This window comes from Toxorhynchites rutilus, chromosome 3 (assembly GCF_029784135.1).
Source record: "Toxorhynchites rutilus septentrionalis strain SRP chromosome 3, ASM2978413v1, whole genome shotgun sequence".
Classification (NCBI taxonomy): domain Eukaryota; kingdom Metazoa; phylum Arthropoda; class Insecta; order Diptera; family Culicidae; genus Toxorhynchites; species Toxorhynchites rutilus.
In genome coordinates this window covers 119,257,140-119,277,892 of record NC_073746.1, presented here as the reverse complement: position 1 = coordinate 119,277,892, position 20,753 = coordinate 119,257,140, and the positions used below count along the sequence as shown (strand labels likewise).

The window sequence follows — 20,753 nt, the reverse complement described above, 5'->3', positions numbered from 1 at the left end:
TCATTCGGAGTTTTTCTCTACAAGTGCATGAGCCGGCTTGTTTGTACCGTTTTTAATGGATCAACTTTTGAGCAATTAAAACATCGCATTACTTTCCCTACTTTCCACAATCTTCCAGCTACAATCTTATCTGTGTCAACACCGCAATGCTGTGCTCTTCATATTGCGCATCGCTCAGCAGAAACCCGCAAAAAGGTCTCGGATCAAAACTAACCGAGATCTTTTTTGTCGTCGTTGTTGTTGCCGTGAGCTGCGAAGACTCTTCAACGGGGTAGATAACAAAGCCTCCGCCACGGTAAACAGAACTAGCAAAAAGCCATATTGCAAACCCATCTCCCACAAAACGAAGTGACGGCGCGCGCTCTCGCTCTTCTCCGGACTCTCGCTCTCTATCCCACATGGATACATCGAAGTGCCGTACTCGAGAGGATTTCATCCCAGAGTGATTCGAACCCACGTTTCGTGCAGATCGCCGCGGCCCCCAGTTGTGTTGTTACCGGTCAGGGAATGGAAAAATTAGGAAGATAAATTCGCGCACACCAGTCGATCGTTAATTCCGGCCACAGGAAAGCGCCATAACAGTGAAACTGATAGTTGACTTGAATGCCAAGAGTTCGAATACTACCGGTTGGCCGAAGAACCGGATCGAAGTGCTGCTTTTGCTTGTGAATGTGCCAACGAAGACTGAAATTGTTTTTTGTTTTGGTTTTTGCTTGTCTACCTTCTCGATAAATAGGTTAACGATCCGTAAAGCAAGCCTAACCTGCTCAATTGCAACTTGTGTGTTAATCTTAGCTTGGATCCCGTAGTGATCGTCGTAAAGGCTTCGAACTCTCTTCGAGCTCTTACGATCGGGTACGTGTGTGTACGCGTGTGCGCGCGCCTATGAATGTGAAACAGGTATCGTCATGTCAATGATGGGAGATATGGTTCAAAGAAGTAGAACGTTGTACATGAGCAATAACTCTCCGGTTGTGCCCGCAGGTGAGACCCACAAAATAGCATGTTTCATTACCTGGTGATTTGAGGTTGTCGTCGCGTTGCAGACGACGGGTTCATGTATGTTGGTGTCAGTGTGGGTGTGTGCCATATATTGTGTTTTGGTTGATTCAAGGTCGAGTGACCGAGGGTCAAAGATCAATAACATGTGCAGGGTAAATCATAGTTCGTCGGGGCTGGGTGGAGAATGTTTTAGTATAGTTTTTGTATTAGAACGGAGGATAATTGTTTTAGAACGTGTTGACTAATGACAAGAGGAACTATACCCTGATGATCGCGGTGTTTGAGTGAAGTATTTTTGACGCATATTAATCATCGTTCAAATCATCCGTGTGCTTTGGAATGTTGCAATGCAACATTCTGAAATATTTTTTTAGATAACTAGAATTTGCAATAGCATTTACTCGTTTCATAAATATCTAATTATTTCGCAACGCTTCCATATTTAACTGCGCATTTCCAATGACAAAATGTTTGTTGATATTTCTCGAATTGCCGTGTGACGAGTGACCCATTAACCGGTATGAATATCATCGTCTTCTCTACGGTTCTGTGTATTCCGTTGTATCCTGTTGTGTTTCCCAAGTCGATTTGAATAATCTCCTGCATATATTATCTACAAATTATCATTTCTATTCTGCTGCTAGAGACATTTATATCGCGCATTATTTCTTTTCTGGATATATTCATGAACCGAATGTTACAGAATCTCATAATAAATATAAAATGATCTTTGTATCATTTACACGAGTTGAAAACAATAAATAACATACGAGCTCTGTTCAAAAAGAATCACGACTTTCAAATTTACGCTTTTCTTACACGTGTTTTGGTTCATCTTCGATTTTTGTATATTGCAAAAATGGGACACGTGTAAGAAAAGCAGTTGTCGAAAATTAACTGAACATTCAAAATAGCCGTACTTGTCAGCATATGTGAGAGATATGAGTACCAACATAATGCCACAAAAAAAATCTAAAATCAAATATACGTTACCCGCGAAAATTCGAAAGTCACGATACTTTTCGAACAGACCTCGTAATAATGAAAAACTAAAAATGATTTGTTACCCCTCTAACCTCGAGTAAACCGCGAGTAATCGGTCGAATTCTATTAAACATATAATTAGGTTGAATTTTTTATAAACAAATCTTGAATTAGGGCAAATCAATTTTTGTATAATCACGAAAGACAAATTGTCCAATAATTGATCCGAAAACTTGTTTAAATAGAAATAGAATTGAAATCACACAAATCTGTATCTAAACAGGCACCCGCTCGGAAATCTATTTAGTTGCGATTGTAAAGCGGGTGTGTATATCCTCGCTCATTCGCCTAAACACTATGCTCTTCTCTCGAAATCCCATTCAGTTTTGGCAGCCGGACTGAACAGAGCATTCAGTGAAAAACGAAGTATCGATGAAAATTCGATACAGTTTGCATACAAATGGTGCCATTGACTATGGATTCGATAGCGGAGAGTACGATATGTTTGATATGGCGTAGAGGATATCCCACCATATCAAAGAAACCACATTTGGTGAAAGCAGCAGTTACAATATCATTTGTTTACGAATGCCCGACGATCGTCGTTTCCAATTGTTAGGAAGAGTATATTATTTGTGCCCGGTTCATCCGAGGAGGAATCAATTCCTACGAACGTTAATAATTTTTTCCACGACATGGTATGGTAATCATTCTATATGCAAAAGATAACATGTCTAAGAGTTATATGCTTGTTACTTATTGATTGCTAAGCCAACGGTAATCCTACGTCCACCTTGCGGATATAATACAAGTATAATCCACTTCTAGTTTTTTTTCATTGGTGTCACAAACGCGTGTTAGTCATGTCGTGGGCCGCAAAAACAATGTCCAAGACACGACCGGACTGTTAACGTAGGACTAAGAAATTGTAGCCGGCTGTAAACAAACATTATAGAAGTCCAAGAGTGAAACTTTTGAGTAAAAATATTTGGTAACACTGACACGGGTCGATGGATATATGCTTTCATAGAGTGAACGCGTGAAGGTATCGCGAAACAATGAAACGCTAATTTGAGCATATTTTTAATACAAGTCACAGATGAGCCTCTACTGTTGATTACTCATTGTCTAGAACGAGACGGAAACACTCAACTTATTGAATATTCAAGTAGTTTTAAGTATATATAAGCAAAATTAAGGTGGAAACAGAATTCTGCGTTGTGCGTTGCTTCCCATCAGCTGTCATTGCTTGCGTTTTGTACTAAAACATTCGCACGACGCAGTCTGTTGAATTCGCTGCCACAATCTAGCATTCGCGTCTCCACTTTTCATATAAACAAAAACAAAATAAAATTCGTATGAAAATCTTGTTCTTGTATCCATGGATCAGATGAATGTTTCTAAAAACAACACATTGACATATCCGCGCTGGCGGCATTGAGATTCGTTTACTAGTTTGGGGGAAAGCGTGAGAAAATAGCTGATTTTCAGTCGGAATGAACACGTTTTCAAAATTAAAATTATGAATGAAAATTAGCTTTTCCATATCAAACTAGTATTCTATTTAAATGAAAAACATTTTTTGTTTGCAGGTGGTGAAAAAGTCTCATACGAAAATTGTTTATGAAGACAACTCTATATTATGATGAAAAATTCAGCAACAATGTTGGAATTGTTTAGCCATATGGTTGAATGAAAGTCAGAAACACGTGTTTCAAGTAATCCAATAACATGATGTGAAAATATTCATTCAAAATTTTAGAATTTAAAAACCGGCTTCGTGTCTTCTAATCTGATAGAGATTACACTAACGAGTACGGGACCCAAATTATGGCCCTAATTTGAAGTTGCCACCAGATGTCGACACCATGCCACTGACATCGCGAATTCGGCGCAAGCAGTTTAGAACAAATGTTAGTGTTTAGTACAACGATGCTAATGACGCAACGCATTATTGTGTTCGACTAAATGGAAACACAAATATTTAAAATGAAGTGTCAAAGCACAATTGTCGCAATACGACGCATAGCGCGGCATTCTGGTCCCACCTTTACATTTGTAACGCATCCAAAAACAATGCTCCAAAGAATACCCAGAACGGCAACCGAAAATCCAGACCGAATCGCATGTGTAATGGGCTACGGTGACGGTGGCGACGGTGGATGACAATTTTCACCGAAGAATGCAGCTACCAACGCTGAAAATACCTTCTTCACATTCAGCTTAAAATGCACTGCGCTTTGACGCAACTTTTACCCCGAAAACAATGCTCGAATTCATGAAAATTATTTGATCGATCGGAGAAAGTCACCTATAAATCATTCATGATTTATCAGTTATCATGCGACCAGATGGCAGCTTTCCCAAGGCCGAGTGTTCAGTTTAATTTCCGAACTAGACGTTCTCAAGGCTGGAGGCGAAAAACAGAGAAAGTCTGAGAGTGTAGAATGTTTCATAAATGGGTGGACTCTACATTTATTACTTTTCATTCGCACAATTTCGCAATGCTGTCACCAAACCAAGTTATAGCAGTTTTTGTGACGTCGCAGTTTGACATGGATCATGTTTAAACTGAAAATTTGCATCACGATCGTTCTTACCAAAATGTGGTAAACAAACTCATTTACGTGGAATCCAGCCAGCGTGATCAACACAAAATGCGATCTTTTTTTCCTTCAAATGCTTTGTTTTCTTATTGATTGATGTCTGCGGTAAACAATTCCCGGGAATTGAGAACACATCATATTGCAGCAGAAGGCCTAGCAAAACTTTGGCATCCTCTGATCATATACAGTGTCGGACAAAACAATAATTTAATTGTTGCAAAAATTAAAAAAAAACTTGAACTGAGCGTTTCAATCCTATAGTAATTTTTGTTTGCCTCTTTCCAAGAACTAAAGCATATCCACAGTGAAAAAATAATTCAAATTAGAATACTCTTTTAACATACTTAAGTACACCTATACCTCGCTATACGGCCGCTCTTTATACGGCTTTTCGTTGAACAAGCTTGGAACCGATCCGATAGAGTTTGTATGAATTTGTATGGGAATAATTGATACGTTATACGGCTTTTTTCTTAGCGGCCCAGGAGCGTATCTAGGCCGTAAAGCGAGGGTGTGTCAAAATTACGTGTCAAATATTGAGACCAGATCAAAATTAATTTAAAAAAAAATAAATAATTTTAAAAATAAATTCATGACGGAATTTATTTCACCATTCCGTGCCAATATTTCGTCTTATAAATTTCGTTTCGGGTGACTTCTCACGCTCTGTTCGGCATAGAATCGACCAGCTTTCGACAAGGATCGCCTACCAAGCTATATGGAATCTTTCCCATAGTTCCTGCTTGTTTCCTGCTGGATTTTTTCCATATAAACCGCATTTTTTAGCTTTCTGCCACAGACTCTCGATGGGCTTCGAGCCCGGTGACTGGGCTGGCCATCAGTAAACAGCAAACCATTTCTTCTCAATTCAGGTGGTGTATATGAGACCGTTGTATTGCATGAATTACCAATTTTTTCGGCATTTCACACTCCGTGTTCAGTAGCATTACGTCTTGAAGTAACTGATCGTAGAGGTAATGGTCCATTATCTTGTCACCTCCAGACCATGATGTTGCATCCTCCTTGTTCAAACGTTTTTGTCGAGCACTGTGGTTTGAAGACACAGCCAATCGGTCGATGTACTCAGCTCTTTTCATCTGAATTAATCAAATTGATTTTCGTTTTCTTCAGGCCACTGTACATTTCTTGCTGTTTCCTGGGCCTACACAATCGAAATTGACCTTGGCAAACTTCAACCTTGCTGGATGATGTTTCATTGTGAGCATAGGAACCTTCTTGGGGCTTTTACCACCGAGTCGATGTTCCACAAGACGTCTCTGGATTGTCCGAGAACTCACAGATATATTTAGCTCGTCTCTGATTTTCATTACAGGCGGATCTTTGTAAGAAACTCGTTTGATTTCAGCATCATCCTTGGCTGCCGTTTTCCGGGAGCATACAGTCAATTCCTGTTTCTGTCGATCACGAAGTGCATTGAAAACAAATGTTTTAGATCGTCCCAAGAATTCTGCAATCTCCCGTTCACTTTTGCCTCGTTTTGTCATTTTACGGATAACAACCCGTTGCAGCTCCGTGCAGTAAAAGGAGCGACCCATGTTTTGATGTTTTGACTAAAATTCACGAGTTGAAATCTTATAAATTTTTTGTTAACATGATAAATACTTGGTAGGATCTGTATCAAACAAAGCATCTCCGTGAAACAGCTAGCTTTCTTCCAAAAAAACATTCAAAATAAATGACTGGTTCCATATTTTGGACACTTTTTTCGACTTCTCGCAGGAATCAGTGCGTCTTGCTAGAACTGTGTACTTCTGCTGCGTCAAACTTGGTGTGACATGTTGTCATACTAGTGCTAGTTCTCGTCACTGGGTGTCATTTATATAAATAAAAATGTAAGGCAAAATCTGTTGGTAAGCGGAAAACCCGAAGAAGGGATGGTCCGATTTTAGCCTCCTGTATTTTGTTGTATTTGTCTCTTCCCGTAGATCAATATAGTGGAGAGAACAATCGGAAAATTCGGAAAATTGAATTCCCATATGTTCTACAATTAGTTACGCGTTGTTAGTCCATTTGGCGCTAACGAAATTGATTTTTGTTCAAAAGTGGAAAAGGATTTTCAGACGGAATAACGCATTCCTATATCTTCTATCTATATAAACAAATATGGAAGGCCAAATGTTTTGGTGTGCCCTAAACCAGAGGAAGGAATGGTCCGATTTGAGCTGTCTTTATTTTGTAATATTCTCTTTATCAAACATGTATTCCATGCAACGGAGAAACATGGTATTTCCAAATGCTTGAAAAATCTTGAACAAGAATTGTGTCTGAAAATAATTTTATATTAGGCTGTCAAAAAAGTCCTGCGGCATTTCCGCGAGGTGTCGTTGTAAGCGCGTAGTTATAGTTGTATTCATTGTATCGAGTCATACTATAGCTTGTTGGAAAGGTATTTTTGCGCGCTATAATATAGTCCTTGACAGTGTTTTGTTTGGTTAAGTCGTTCGTGAGTTATAGTGTCGCAAATATTGAGCAAAATAAAGAGAAAAAAAAGGTATTTTTGCGCGCTATAATATAGTCCTTGACAGTGTTTTGTTTGGTTAAGTCGTTCGTGAGTTATAGTGTCGCAAATATTGAGCAAAATAAAGAGAAAATCCGACATATTTTACAGTACTACTATGACAAAGGCAAAAATGCATCTCAAGCTGCCAATAAAATTTGTGCAGTTTATGGACCCGATACAGTTTCCATTTCCACCGCACAACGATGGTTTCAACGTTTTCGTTCTGGTGTAGAGGTCGTCGAAGATGCGCCACGCTCCGGAAGGCCCGTCGTCGAAAATTGCGACAAAATCGCTGAATTAGCCGAGAAAGACCGGCATAGTAGCAGCCGTAGGCCAAGAGCTGGGGATAAGTCATCAAACCGTTATTAACCATTTGAAGAAGCTTGGATTCACAAAGAAGCTCGATGTATGGGTGCCACACATGTTGACGCAAAAAAACATCTTTGACCGTATCGACGCATGTGGATCGCTGCTGAATCGCAACAAAATCGACCGGTTTCTGAAGCGGACAACGTGAAGCGCAAACGGTCGTGGTCGAAGCCCGCTGAAGCGGCTCAGACGGTGGCCAAGCCCTCATTAACGGCCAGGAAGGTTCTGCTGTGTGTTTGGTGGGATTGTCAAGGAATAATCTATTTTGAGCTGCTTCCCTATGGCCAAACGCTCAATTCGGACCTGTACTGCCAACAACTGGACCGCTTGAAGGTAGCACTCATGAAGAAGAGGCCATCTTTGATAAACAGAGGCCGCATTGTCTTCCATCAGGACAACGCCAGGCCACACACTTCTTTGGTGACGCGCCAGAAGCTCTGGGAGATCGGATGGGAGGTTCTTTTGCATCCGCCGTATAGTCCGGACCTTGTACCAAGTGACTACCACCTGTTTTTGTCCATGGCGAAAGAGCTAGGTAGTCAGAAGTTAGCCACAAAAGAGGTCTGTGAAAATTGGCTATCCGAGTTTTTTGCCAATAAGGAAGCGAGCTTCTATAACAGGGGTATTATGAAGTTGGCATCTCGTTGGGAACAAGTCATCGAACAAAACGGCGCATATTTGACTTAAAACAGATGATTGTAACTAATTTTATGAACAAATGAAAATTCAAAAAAAATACCGCAGGACTTTTTTGACAGCCTAATATTATAAGGACGAATTTTTATAGAAGTACTAGACAATTTATAGTAAAAGGAAATTGTAAAGGGTCAAAGGGTAATCAATCAATGAAGAGTTCAGTGATTGGACTCACTAACGTACACTTAGTAAGAAAACGTGTATATTCGAAAGTATTCAAATCAAAAAATCTATTTTGGGCGGGACAAAGTTCGTCGGGTCAGCTAGTTTTTAATAAATGTTCTTATATCAGAAAAAACTTTCTTCCTCCAATTGTCTGCAATCATTTAGATTTCCAACAAAATCGCACATCGAAAAACAAAAAACCAGATGAACAGTTTGAAGGTAACAACGCAGTATACCGATGAGCATTGCAACACAACATGAATATCTCCATTCATTTACCTACACACAAAATCTCACAATCGGTTCAATTCATTGCCACGAAAGCACTCTAGAGCCTTAAAATTGTATCTCACCGCCAGGAAGCTGCTTCATTTGATTAACCTCAATAGATTACGGCCGAAGAACAACCGATGAGAAAGGAAGTGGATTGTTATTACAGCTGCTACAAATAATATCCCACACTACCCCACCTTGTCCTTCTTTCTCTCGCTCCCATTAGCCGGCTTTTGTTAAGCCACAATCGGAAGATTAATTTCAAATTAGTTCGGCAGAGTGCTAACGGCGTTTTTTTTCCGGCGCTTGGAAGCCATTAAAATATGCAGAAGTTTATCAACTTTCGGATCAAATACACCTTCAGACATTTGCCGGCGTTGTTCCGCTTCGCTTTCGTGCCTTCCGCGAGATTGATTCATACCACCGGCCGCCGGTTGGGTAACCCATAAGAAGCAAATCGACGCGCGAGATGAGCTTCCCACAACCACAGAGGCCAGACAGCGCGATCGAGACACGGTGCTCTGTTTGATGAATAATAAACATGCTGATCTGAGAGACTGATGTGTAAATTACCAACCTAGAGGTCATCGGAGGGCTTTCGGTGTTTGGTTCCTAATCGGTTTGGAACTTTTACGGCAGGTGCCCGAGTGGCGCGACGGGCGATGATATATCAACCTGCGGACGCATTATTCGTCAGCGAGCCGTCCGGAAATAAAGGACGGTGGCATTGATGAATAAATTTGAATTTTTTGATTTCTTTTTTTGAATTTGTTACTGCAGGTCCGATCATTTGGATGCAACAGTGGCCACATTCTTCACAATAAGGAAGTCTTCCTCGATGGGATTACATTCCAAAGATTCCACGACTTTAAAGAACTTCTCCAACACGGCGAGGGAAGATTGCTCGATTGAGTCGTTAAATGCAGACCTCATTTCAGAATACTACAACGCATCAATCGGTATTACAGCGAAACAGAAATTCATTTGTCAAACTATAAGCTGAGAACCTCAAACCCGGCAGATTAAAAACAAAAATGAAGTAGAGATATGCATCGATAAGATAATTCATATTATATGTGAGTTATGAGACCTTTGCATGTAGTAACAACACCCAAAATTTTGAAGAATGAACTGATATTGTTAGCACGCATTTGCTTTATAAAATTTCGGTCAAAAATACAGTGTATTAATCAGGTTCCGAGATTCTGGGAAGTCTGGGATTTTCTTCATGATAATCACACACATTTTATTCATTTGTCAAACTATAAGCAGAAACAGAAATTCATTTGTCAAACTATAAGCTGAGAACCTCAAACCCGGCAGATTAAAAACAAAAATGAAGTAGAGATGTGCATCGATAAGATAATTCATATTATATGTGAGTTATGAGACCTTTGCATGTAGTAACAACACCCAAAATTTTGAAGAATGAACTGATATTGTTAGCACGCATTTGCTTTATAAAATTTCGGTCAAAAATACAGTGTATTAATCAGGTTCCGAGATTCTGGGAAGTCTGGGATTTTCTTCATGATAATCACGGATTCCTGAATCGCATGTCGTACTCACTTGAGTGGATACCAAAAAATAAATTAAAATTAAAAGAACATTTTTAGCCTAATTAGGGCCTTTCGAATCAACCGAAATTTCTCAACTGAATTCTCAAAATGAGCTGGAGCAGTGTAAAATGTATTCCTCAATACACTAATGCCGTTAAAAATATTGATACATGGGAAGTGACTTTAAATAATAAAATCAACAAAACCACACATTTTGTCGTTAAGTATACACAACAGTTTCAGTTTTCAGTTTTAGAAGTCTGTTAGTTTAACTCTTTTGAAACTCCAAATAGTAGCCCTGAAAAGGGCCGTTTGCTATACGTAATCATAAACCGTTTATAAAGAACAAAAAAATAAAATAAGCTTCTGACAGGAGGTTGAACTGTCTAGCTGAAAATGATTAATGAATATCAGTGTGACACATAACAGGGTGGAATGGTTGATGATTTGCACATGTAGATTAGTAAACAAAAAATATATATCGTCGTTGATTACATCTATATATATAAAAATGGATTTCTGTCTGTCTGTCTGTCTGATTCTTATGGACTCGGAAACTACAGAACCGATCAACATGAAATTTGGTATATAGGGGTTTTTGGAGCCGGGGAAAGTTTTCGTGATAGTTTGAGACCCCTCCCCCCTCTCTAAGGGGGGGCTGCCATACAAATGAAACACAAATTTCAGCATTACTCGGAAATTAACCAAGCAAACGAAACCAAATTAGACATATGGAGGTTTTAGGGTGCTATAAATGTTTCTATGGTGGTTATTCTCTCCTCCCCCTCTCTAAGGGAGTGGGCTGTCGTACAAATGAAATACAAATTTCTTCATAACTCGAAAACTGATTAAGCGAATGGAGCCAAATTTGGCATGCGAAGGTTTTACGGGGCACGAAACGTTTCTATGGTGAATACACTCATCCCCCTCTCTAAGGGGGGCTGCCATACAAACGAAACACAAACTTCTGCATAACTCGAGAACTAATCAAGCACAATTTGGAATGTGAGGGTTTTTGGGTATGAGAAATGTTTCTATGATGGTATGACACCCCCCCCCCCCTTTACGGAAAACTCTGAAGCAAAAAGGGGAAATTCGGAAAATTTAATTCTCATATGTTCTACAAATACATAGTGACAAGTGCTGTTAGTCCATTTGATGTTTGCGCTAGCGAAATTGATCTTTGTTCGAAACTGGAAATGGATTTTAATGTGATGAAACGCACTCCTATATCTTCTTCTATCTATACCAAAAAAAAAAAGGATCGCCGGATGCCAAAAAACAAATTTTGGGCGGGACGAAGTTTGCCGGGTCAGCAAGTTGAATATAAAGTTTATATGGAAGAAACAAAAAAAAACAAGTTGAAAATACTAACGATTTCGGGATATTTTGAGGTAAAATACACATGAAATTGTGAAGTTGCTTCAATTTTTAATGAATAGCCATGGCATTGTGATTCCTTCCCATTGTCTTATTCTTATTATTAGTATTTTTCTAAGGCATCGGGAGCAATAGCTTTTTCGGTGAAAGCATGTTCGTTTGCAGACTATCCCAATCAAGTCGTATTGGTTCTACTGCTGAATCTATCATAGAACGAATTGAGTCATTGAGAATTATGTATAATAGTCGTGAAGATTATGCTTATCTCATTTCGCATCTCATTTTTCATTATCATATTTTTGTGATGTGAAATAGTGCCGATCTCAATAAGTCCTCGCATGATAAACGGTGCCATCCTCTTCCACTTAGCGAGTAAAATTCGATAATTGTATTGATTTTCCGGCCCAATGTATGGGTGACACTTTCCTCGTTATTTTGCATGAATTTTGAGTGATGCATGAAATCTTGCACCTGATTATTATGTAATTATTTTATCATGCTAATTTGTTTGATAGAACGAACTATTACACACAACTTTGTGTTGCATACAACATTCATGGGAACGAAGTTGGAAGGAAGAATGCATAATATATTATTTACCTTCACATCCGCTGGCAAAACATACCTCTTTTAATTGTTAAATTGCTCACTTGTTTTATTATTCCCACTATTGTTACTGCAGGTCCGATCATTTGGATGCAACAGTGGCCACATTCTTCACAATAAGGAAGTCTTCCTCGATGGGATTACATTCCAAAGATTCCACGACTTTAAAGAACTTCTCCAACACGGCGAGGGAAGATTGCTCGATTGAGTCGTTAAATGCAGACCTCATTTCAGAATACTACAACGCATCAATCGGTATTACAGCGAAACAGAAATTCATTTGTCAAACTATAAGCTGAGAACCTCAAACCCGGCAGATTAAAAACAAAAATGAAGTAGAGATATGCATCGATAAGATAATTCATATTATATGTGAGTTATGAGACCTTTGCATGTAGTAACAACACCCAAAATTTTGAAGAATGAACTGATATTGTTAGCACGCATTTGCTTTATAAAATTTCGGTCAAAAATACAGTGTATTAATCAGGTTCCGAGATTCTGGGAAGTCTGGGATTTTCTTCATGATAATCACACACATTTTATTCATTTGTCAAACTATAAGCAGAAACAGAAATTCATTTGTCAAACTATAAGCTGAGAACCTCAAACCCGGCAGATTAAAAACAAAAATGAAGTAGAGATGTGCATCGATAAGATAATTCATATTATATGTGAGTTATGAGACCTTTGCATGTAGTAACAACACCCAAAATTTTGAAGAATGAACTGATATTGTTAGCACGCATTTGCTTTATAAAATTTCGGTCAAAAATACAGTGTATTAATCAGGTTCCGAGATTCTGGGAAGTCTGGGATTTTCTTCATGATAATCACGGATTCCTGAATCGCATGTCGTACTCACTTGAGTGGATACCAAAAAATAAATTAAAATTAAAAGAACATTTTTAGCCTAATTAGGGCCTTTCGAATCAACCGAAATTTCTCAACTGAATTCTCAAAATGAGCTGGAGCAGTGTAAAATGTATTCCTCAATACACTAATGCCGTTAAAAATATTGATACATGGGAAGTGACTTTAAATAATAAAATCAACAAAACCACACATTTTGTCGTTAAGTATACACAACAGTTTCAGTTTTCAGTTTTAGAAGTCTGTTAGTTTAACTCTTTTGAAACTCCAAACAGTAGCCCTGAAAAGGGCCGTTTGCTATACGTAATCATAAACCGTTTATAAAGAACAAAAAAATAAAATAAGCTTCTGACAGGAGGTTGAACTGTCTAGCTGAAAATGATTAATGAATATCAGTGTGACACATAACAGGGTGGAATGGTTGATGATTTGCACATGTAGATTAGTAAACAAAAAATATATATCGTCGTTGATTACATCTATATATATAAAAATGGATTTCTGTCTGTCTGTCTGTCTGATTCTTATGGACTCGGAAACTACAGAACCGATCAACATGAAATTTGGTATATAGGGGTTTTTGGAGCCGGGGAAAGTTTTCGTGATAGTTTGAGACCCCTCCCCCCTCTCTAAGGGGGGGCTGCCATACAAATGAAACACAAATTTCAGCATTACTCGGAAATTAACCAAGCAAACGAAACCAAATTAGACATATGGAGGTTTTAGGGTGCTATAAATGTTTCTATGGTGGTTATTCTCTCCTCCCCCTCTCTAAGGGAGTGGGCTGTCGTACAAATGAAATACAAATTTCTTCATAACTCGAAAACTGATTAAGCGAATGGAGCCAAATTTGGCATGCGAAGGTTTTACGGGGCACGAAACGTTTCTATGGTGAATACACTCATCCCCCTCTCTAAGGGGGGCTGCCATACAAACGAAACACAAACTTCTGCATAACTCGAGAACTAATCAAGCACAATTTGGAATGTGAGGGTTTTTGGGTATGAGAAATGTTTCTATGATGGTATGACACCCCCCCCCCTTTTCGGAAAACTCTGAAGCAAAAAGGGGAAATTCGGAAAATTTAATTCTCATATGTTCTACAATTACATAGTGACAAGTGCTGTTAGTCCATTTGATGTTTGCGCTAGCGAAATTGATCTTTGTTCGAAACTGGAAATGGATTTTAATGTGATGAAACGCACTCCTATATCTTCTTCTATCTATACCAAAAAAAAAAAGGATCGCCGGATGCCAAAAAACAAATTTTGGGCGGGACGAAGTTTGCCGGGTCAGCAAGTTGAATATAAAGTTTATATGGAAGAAACAAAAAAAACAAGTTGAAAATACTAACGATTTCGGGATATTTTGAGGTAAAATACACATGAAATTGTGAAGTTGCTTCAATTTTTAATGAATAGCCATGGCATTGTGATTCCTTCCCATTGTCTTATTCTTATTATTAGTATTTTTCTAAGGCATCGGGAGCAATAGCTTTTTCGGTGAAAGCATGTTCGTTTGCAGACTATCCCAATCAAGTCGTATTGGTTCTACTGCTGAATCTATCATAGAACGAATTGAGTCATTGAGAATTATGTATAATAGTCGTGAAGATTATGCTTATCTCATTTCGCATCTCATTTTTCATTATCATATTTTTGTGATGTGAAATAGTGCCGATCTCAATAAGTCCTCGCATGATAAACGGTGCCATCCTCTTCCACTTAGCGAGTAAAATTCGATAATTGTATTGATTTTCCGGCCCAATGTATGGGTGACACTTTCCTCGTTACTTTGATGAAATCTTGCATGAATTTTGAGTGATGCATGAAATCTTGCACCTGATTATTAAGTAATTATTTTATCATGCTAATTTGTTTGATAGAACGAACTATTACACACAACTTTGTGTTGCATACAACATTCATGGGAACGAAGTTGGAAGGAAGAATGCATAATATATTATTTACCTTCACATCCGCTGGCAAAACATACCTCTTTTAATTGTTAAATTGCTCACTTGTTTTATTATTCCCACTATTGATGTCTCAGGTGAAAAAATTGCTGGATAAATCCATCTAATGATATAAATTATAACATATATCGGAAGAACGATTCTGCATAAAATGCATTTGAAAACTCTCAATAAACGTTACATTTTTCATAGAGTAACCCCCTATATAGAAACCAAAGACGTAGTCCTACGTCAAAATGTTCATCACCTCGAAAAAACACCCTATGCAAATTATTAGCTATACTATGTTTATGTCCGTAAGCGTTCGCGAGATAATCGGAGACCGCCCGAAGCCGGTGAGGTTGTTTCATTTTTTCATACGGTCGTCCCGATCCGCACTGTTATCATTTCCATTTTTTTCAAGGTCGTCCTGAGCCGTACTTGTTCTGCGCGGTCGTCCCGATCCGCAAATATTTTTTTTAACGTATCATTTACTTACTGAAAATCTTAATCCTTTTAGGTTCATCTTCATGGTAAGATAGTTCTGCTACTTTTAGCCTTCCGCTAACGGGTTAGTCCTGGGCTGACCACTCATGTCTTCATGTAATTTCAAGTTATTCCCATAAAATGTTTTACTGCTCTTTTGCACACATACAAACTTTAATTGAAAAACAAACAGAATTTTCTAATTTCTGCTTGGAATATTTCACACACGGTCGGAATCACACCAAATGCACTTCGGAAACGTACAACTCTAGTGTCACTTAATTCCCACGTAGAGCCCCTGAACATATTTCGGTTCAAGGCGGTGTCCGATTATCCCGTTTAATTCTCACTCCTGGTAGGATCGCAAAAATGTGTGTCCCCAACTGTCCGCGGTATAATCGGAGACCGCCTGAAGCCGAACTGTAATATCCTTATAGTGTACGGTATCGCTGGAAACGGGACGGAATTCAGAGAGCGAAGAAGCGATATTGCGATTTTGCATTCGTACTTTCCTGAATTAACACATTGGAAGACCCCCTCACCAACTCCACACACAGGAACGTAACGGCTGCAATGGTTGTTTTCCGGAAAGTTCAATCAAGGCGTCGAAGCGATATAGTGGACTGGAAACTGCTCCAGAACTTCATGTTTTCCGCTGTACGGTTCGGAATATACGCATATATACGCGAGAATGTTGGGCTATTAGGAAACTAAACAAATGTGTAAAGCAAAATATTACGGCAAAAGCGTGATTCCGAAAGCTGTATGATCTGGTGCTGACGAAATTCAACGGAGGTCTCATGGACGAATTAAACGTGCTCGTATGTGAAACTGGACTTCAAACAACTTCCGGGACAGAATCAGAGGTGGTGGAGATATTCTCAAGAAATTTAAATTTGTTTTTGCATACAACTTTGCTTGTGTTTGATGATTCAGCAGGTAAAGAAGTAGACATAATTGAGAAAGAGATTAACCGCCTGAACTGCAAAGTATCAAATATTTGTTCTTCGGTCAAACAGTTTACTTACACCTTAATACAGAAAAATTTCAGCGTACATTTTATGCATATTTTTATTTATGTAGATCTTCGGGAAGAGGATTTTTGATAAGCCATGTATTGGGCTCAGGACTTGCTGGGCGAACCAGATGGGAGAATTGACCCTCTTGACAACGTCCCAAACAGGGTTACCATATCTACAGAATAATCTTATACTGATTTTTCAGACTATTTGAAACCAAGAATATCCAGTTACAGATTACCGTTTTTTTGGTTTTCATGCAGATTTACCGGCTTTTCAAAATAAGTAATAAAATTGGTGAGATGGGAAAAAGTGATATTAAGATCAAGTCATATCTAATATTAAATAATTTAATATTAAATATTAGTTAGTTATAAATATTAGCTATGGCTGGATCTCAGTAATACTTTGTCCCATCTCACCACCAAAATACAGATTGCGATACAGATTTTCGATGAAAAAACAGAGATAAAATGTTTTTTTTTGAGATCAAAAACACAGATTTTAATATGGCAGCCCTTGTCCTGAATTGAAACGTTCGGATTGCGCTTGAAGTGATCCTTTACCTTCCTTGGCCTTCACGGAGTCGGTCGTCTTCGCTTTTCTCCCGCTGCCAGCTCACCGCAGGGTTTTTTTTATCCCATCTGTTTATTTTTATTACTAGGCTCATCTAGCAATTCAGCAGTAACAGAGCCGAATTTATCGTGTACATTTTTCTCATGTTGCATATTATACAGTACCCATATAGGCGTCAAAGTATTTCCATCTCATCGATACACATTTTTATCTTTTCTTTCCTTTTTGACGTGGGACTACGTCTAACCGGAGTATATGGGGGTAAAATGAAAACCTAAACACAGAACATGCAGGAGAAAATGAAAGATTCCGAATGCTTATAACTGGAACATTTCTTACTGGATCGGAAAGATGTTTGCATCAATTGATAGGGAATATTTCTACGTTTATATCGCAATTAATGAAGTGTTATTTTTAATTAGAGAAACAATTGAATAACAGTGAAATGTTAAGTGTTATCTAAACGCCCTAACTGCCTTGTTTTGATTGGCCCGATTTCCGGTTTCCCCAACACAACCATCAAAACCAAGCAGCCCTGGGGAAATCTGCATTGCAAATACATGAAAGTTGGGGGTATTTTTTCCGACTGAAATCTGTTTTCCTAATACAGACTTCAAATCCATGGAGCGTGGGGAAATTGGCAATGCAAATACATGTAAGTCAGGGGCATTTTTTTTTGTCCCATTTATTTATTTTAGGCTCATTGGCATTTTTAGCTGTAACAGAGCCGAATTTTAATCGTGTAAATGTCACATATTTATCATATCTATAATTAGCACATTACACAGTTGCCATTTTTCGGCGTTAGAGTATTTCCTTCTATACCATTCCATATGGTACACATTTACACAGTAGCAGCCATTTAGGCGTAAGAGTTTTCTATCTGTTCTTCCATTATCCAGTTAGACCGGACAGCGGAGACAGTTGATTGATCATTGTTGAGTTATTTATATAGAACAGCAGCCCGATGTGTCTTGCAGAGCAGAGCAGTTGTATGGATAAATCGATCTTATTTCGACCGTGGATCGATCCCCATCGCTGATGATTGTTGCGTGGACGAAGTTATTCTGTAACAACACAAAGATGGTCAATGAGGGCCCTGAGTTTCGAACTCACGATCGATCGCTTACTAAGCGAACGCGCAACCAATGTGGCTACGGAGGCCCCCCATCAGGGGCATTTTGTTCCGACTGAAATGTGTTTACCTAACAAAGTCTTCAAAACCAAGATGCCATCATACCAAACGTAAAAGGATGACAGTCCTAAATTTACTTGTAATGAAGAACATCTATCACAATGCATGAATTGACTTTACATGGCATCATACAATCTTTTAACTCACAAAGCAAATATATTAGATTCAATTGAATTCGAAAATTGTTTCATTCAATCAAAGATTTAATCAATACAAACATATGATTGCTAAGCTAAGGGTGTCCCACGTCAACCTTGCGGTTATATCTTAGATATAACCAAACCATTTTTTTTAAGAGGCTTTAAATATTGCAGTTCATTCGCCCCTAAACATTTTTATCTATTACCCATTAGCCATTTTGGCGTGAGTGTATTCGCAACACATGTCGCATTTTTCGGCGTAAAAATATTTCTATTGTTCGAATGTTCACAGTTGGACATAGCGGGACTGTTGATATGAGGCTTCCATTATTGTGTTTATAAATAGCACCAATTATCGATGCAGCAGATAGATCGTATGTGGAGTGCGAGGCTGGGATCACCATCACATGAGAATTGGTGCAAGGACGTAGTAGCTGGAATAACACACAAAGATGATGATGATGATGGTCCCACCTCATATCCCTACAAAAGTTTGAGCAGGACGATTTATCTCTAAAATAATTATGAATTTACAGATATACATGGAAATCAGTATGCAAAACAAAACGGACTGGTTTTGTTGTAGACATAAATTTGCTATCAATAGAACAACGGGTAATAGGTGAAAACTGAAAAATTGAATGGTCAAGGCTTGTCAAGAAAATTTCCATACCGGGAAGATCCTTGACTGATCGGGAATTGTATCCGATATCTTAAAGTTTCTACTAGAGACTCACTCTGAGATCTGCCACAGTACAGAAAAAACCTCGACATAACTATCTGCTAATGCGATAGAAGATGATCAATTGAGGGCACTGAGTTATAAGCTCATGATTGTTCGCTTAGTAGCGGACACGCAACCAATTAGGCTACGAAGACGCCCTACCGCAGGGTTGTCTGGGTCTCTTGAACAATTGACACGGTCGATTGGTCGATTCACAACTATTTTACACTCTAAATTAGTTTTACCCAAAATTTCATCAATGTTTACCCATGCAATTAAAAGTTATGCACAAAAGAAAGTGTTGCATATTTTTCGAGTACAATCTCATCGGTAAGCCGAAAAGAGCTAAAAAGAATGGAAAGAATCAAGAGATTTCGAACAATCCTCCAACAGAGCTTTGATACTTAATAGTTTAATACTTAATTTTTCTCGTTTATTTTTCAAATATATTTCTTGGTCTATAATAAAATCCGCTTCAGGATCATCTGTGAAATCTACCGGTTCAAAACCATGATAACAAATGGGTAAAAGTACACTGTTTGACTGAAGCCAAATATTTGACACTTTTTGATAGATATAATTTAATCATCGTGTACTGATGGTACTGGTCAAATATATTGGACACAACACACGACGAGCAAATATTTAGTTCTTGTTTGTTTAAACCTTTCCCGATCTGTTCCTTAGCGCAGGACAGGTAAGTTTTGAAATACGTTGAATATTTCAGTCAATTTTTTCATGTTCGACCTTTAACAAGGCTTGCCACTGTTGGTAATTGAAGTATTACAAATGAAGTAGTTTTCACCAAATATCAACAAAATTTTATCAAAAGTCAAAAGATGCCAAATATCTGACCTCCGGTCAAAAAGTGTACTTCCACTTTGAGCTTCTCAAATGGTTTGTTTTTCTCACCTATCAAATTCAATTTCTCCGGAGTAACATAACAAAGTAGGTGGGCTGATAAACAGCATATTCCTACCCGGCGCTCGGTAGAATTCAAGCTCACAAGTTAGAACAGATTTGTTGTTCCGTTCAGATAACGTTCTGCCCTCGATGTGCGCAGTTTTACTTCGTTAGCACACAAAAAAAAACAAAACAAAACATTCAATGAGCATCTACGTTGCAGCAGGTAACTATACTTCTTAACAAGTAGACGCGTTTGAGTCGAACCAAGGTGAAATTCGCTTAGAAAACGCGATTAAATTTCTTGGGTTCCCGCAACATGGTTCAGTTGCATTTGCACTGCCGTATTCAACTTAAACCATCTCATCGTTGGTAAAAAAAACCGAAGTGTCATCCGCATAATCGTTAAATGGGATACACCGATCCATACCTGGCGCGCGTTGCCGACGCCAAGAACAATTACCTGTGACAGTGAGCAATCAGGGGAATTCCCAGAATGTACAGAATCCACTACAACAGTATTTCACAATGTGCTCCCCGTGAACGTGTGCTTGATCACGTCTGTGAAGATCGACTTCCCCGGAAAATAGGGTGCTAAATGAACGCTCTTATCCAGTCTCGGGCCTCAGTGACGACGCAACGGTTTCATTAGGTCTCACGAGAGCTGATGTAAAACTACGAGAAAAGAACGTCACAGCTGATGATGGGAGGCTTGTTTGTGA

General features: G+C 38.6%; 1 protein-coding gene across 3 annotated transcripts in view; it reads left to right on the top strand.

Moving 5' to 3' along the window:
- LOC129778933 (uncharacterized) overlaps positions 1-20,753 on the top strand; it is a 97,691-nt gene that overhangs the window by 70,549 nt on the left and 6,389 nt on the right. Inside the window, exon 2 of one of the 3 annotated variants that reach the window (XM_055786114.1) lies at positions 119-984. The exons of the other annotated variants lie outside the window; for them this stretch is intronic. Within the exon in view, the coding sequence (XP_055642089.1) occupies positions 909-984 (76 nt within the window). The 5' untranslated portion in view covers positions 119-908. The remainder of the gene's footprint in view (positions 1-118; positions 985-20,753) is intronic. 3 annotated transcript variants of the gene reach the window in all.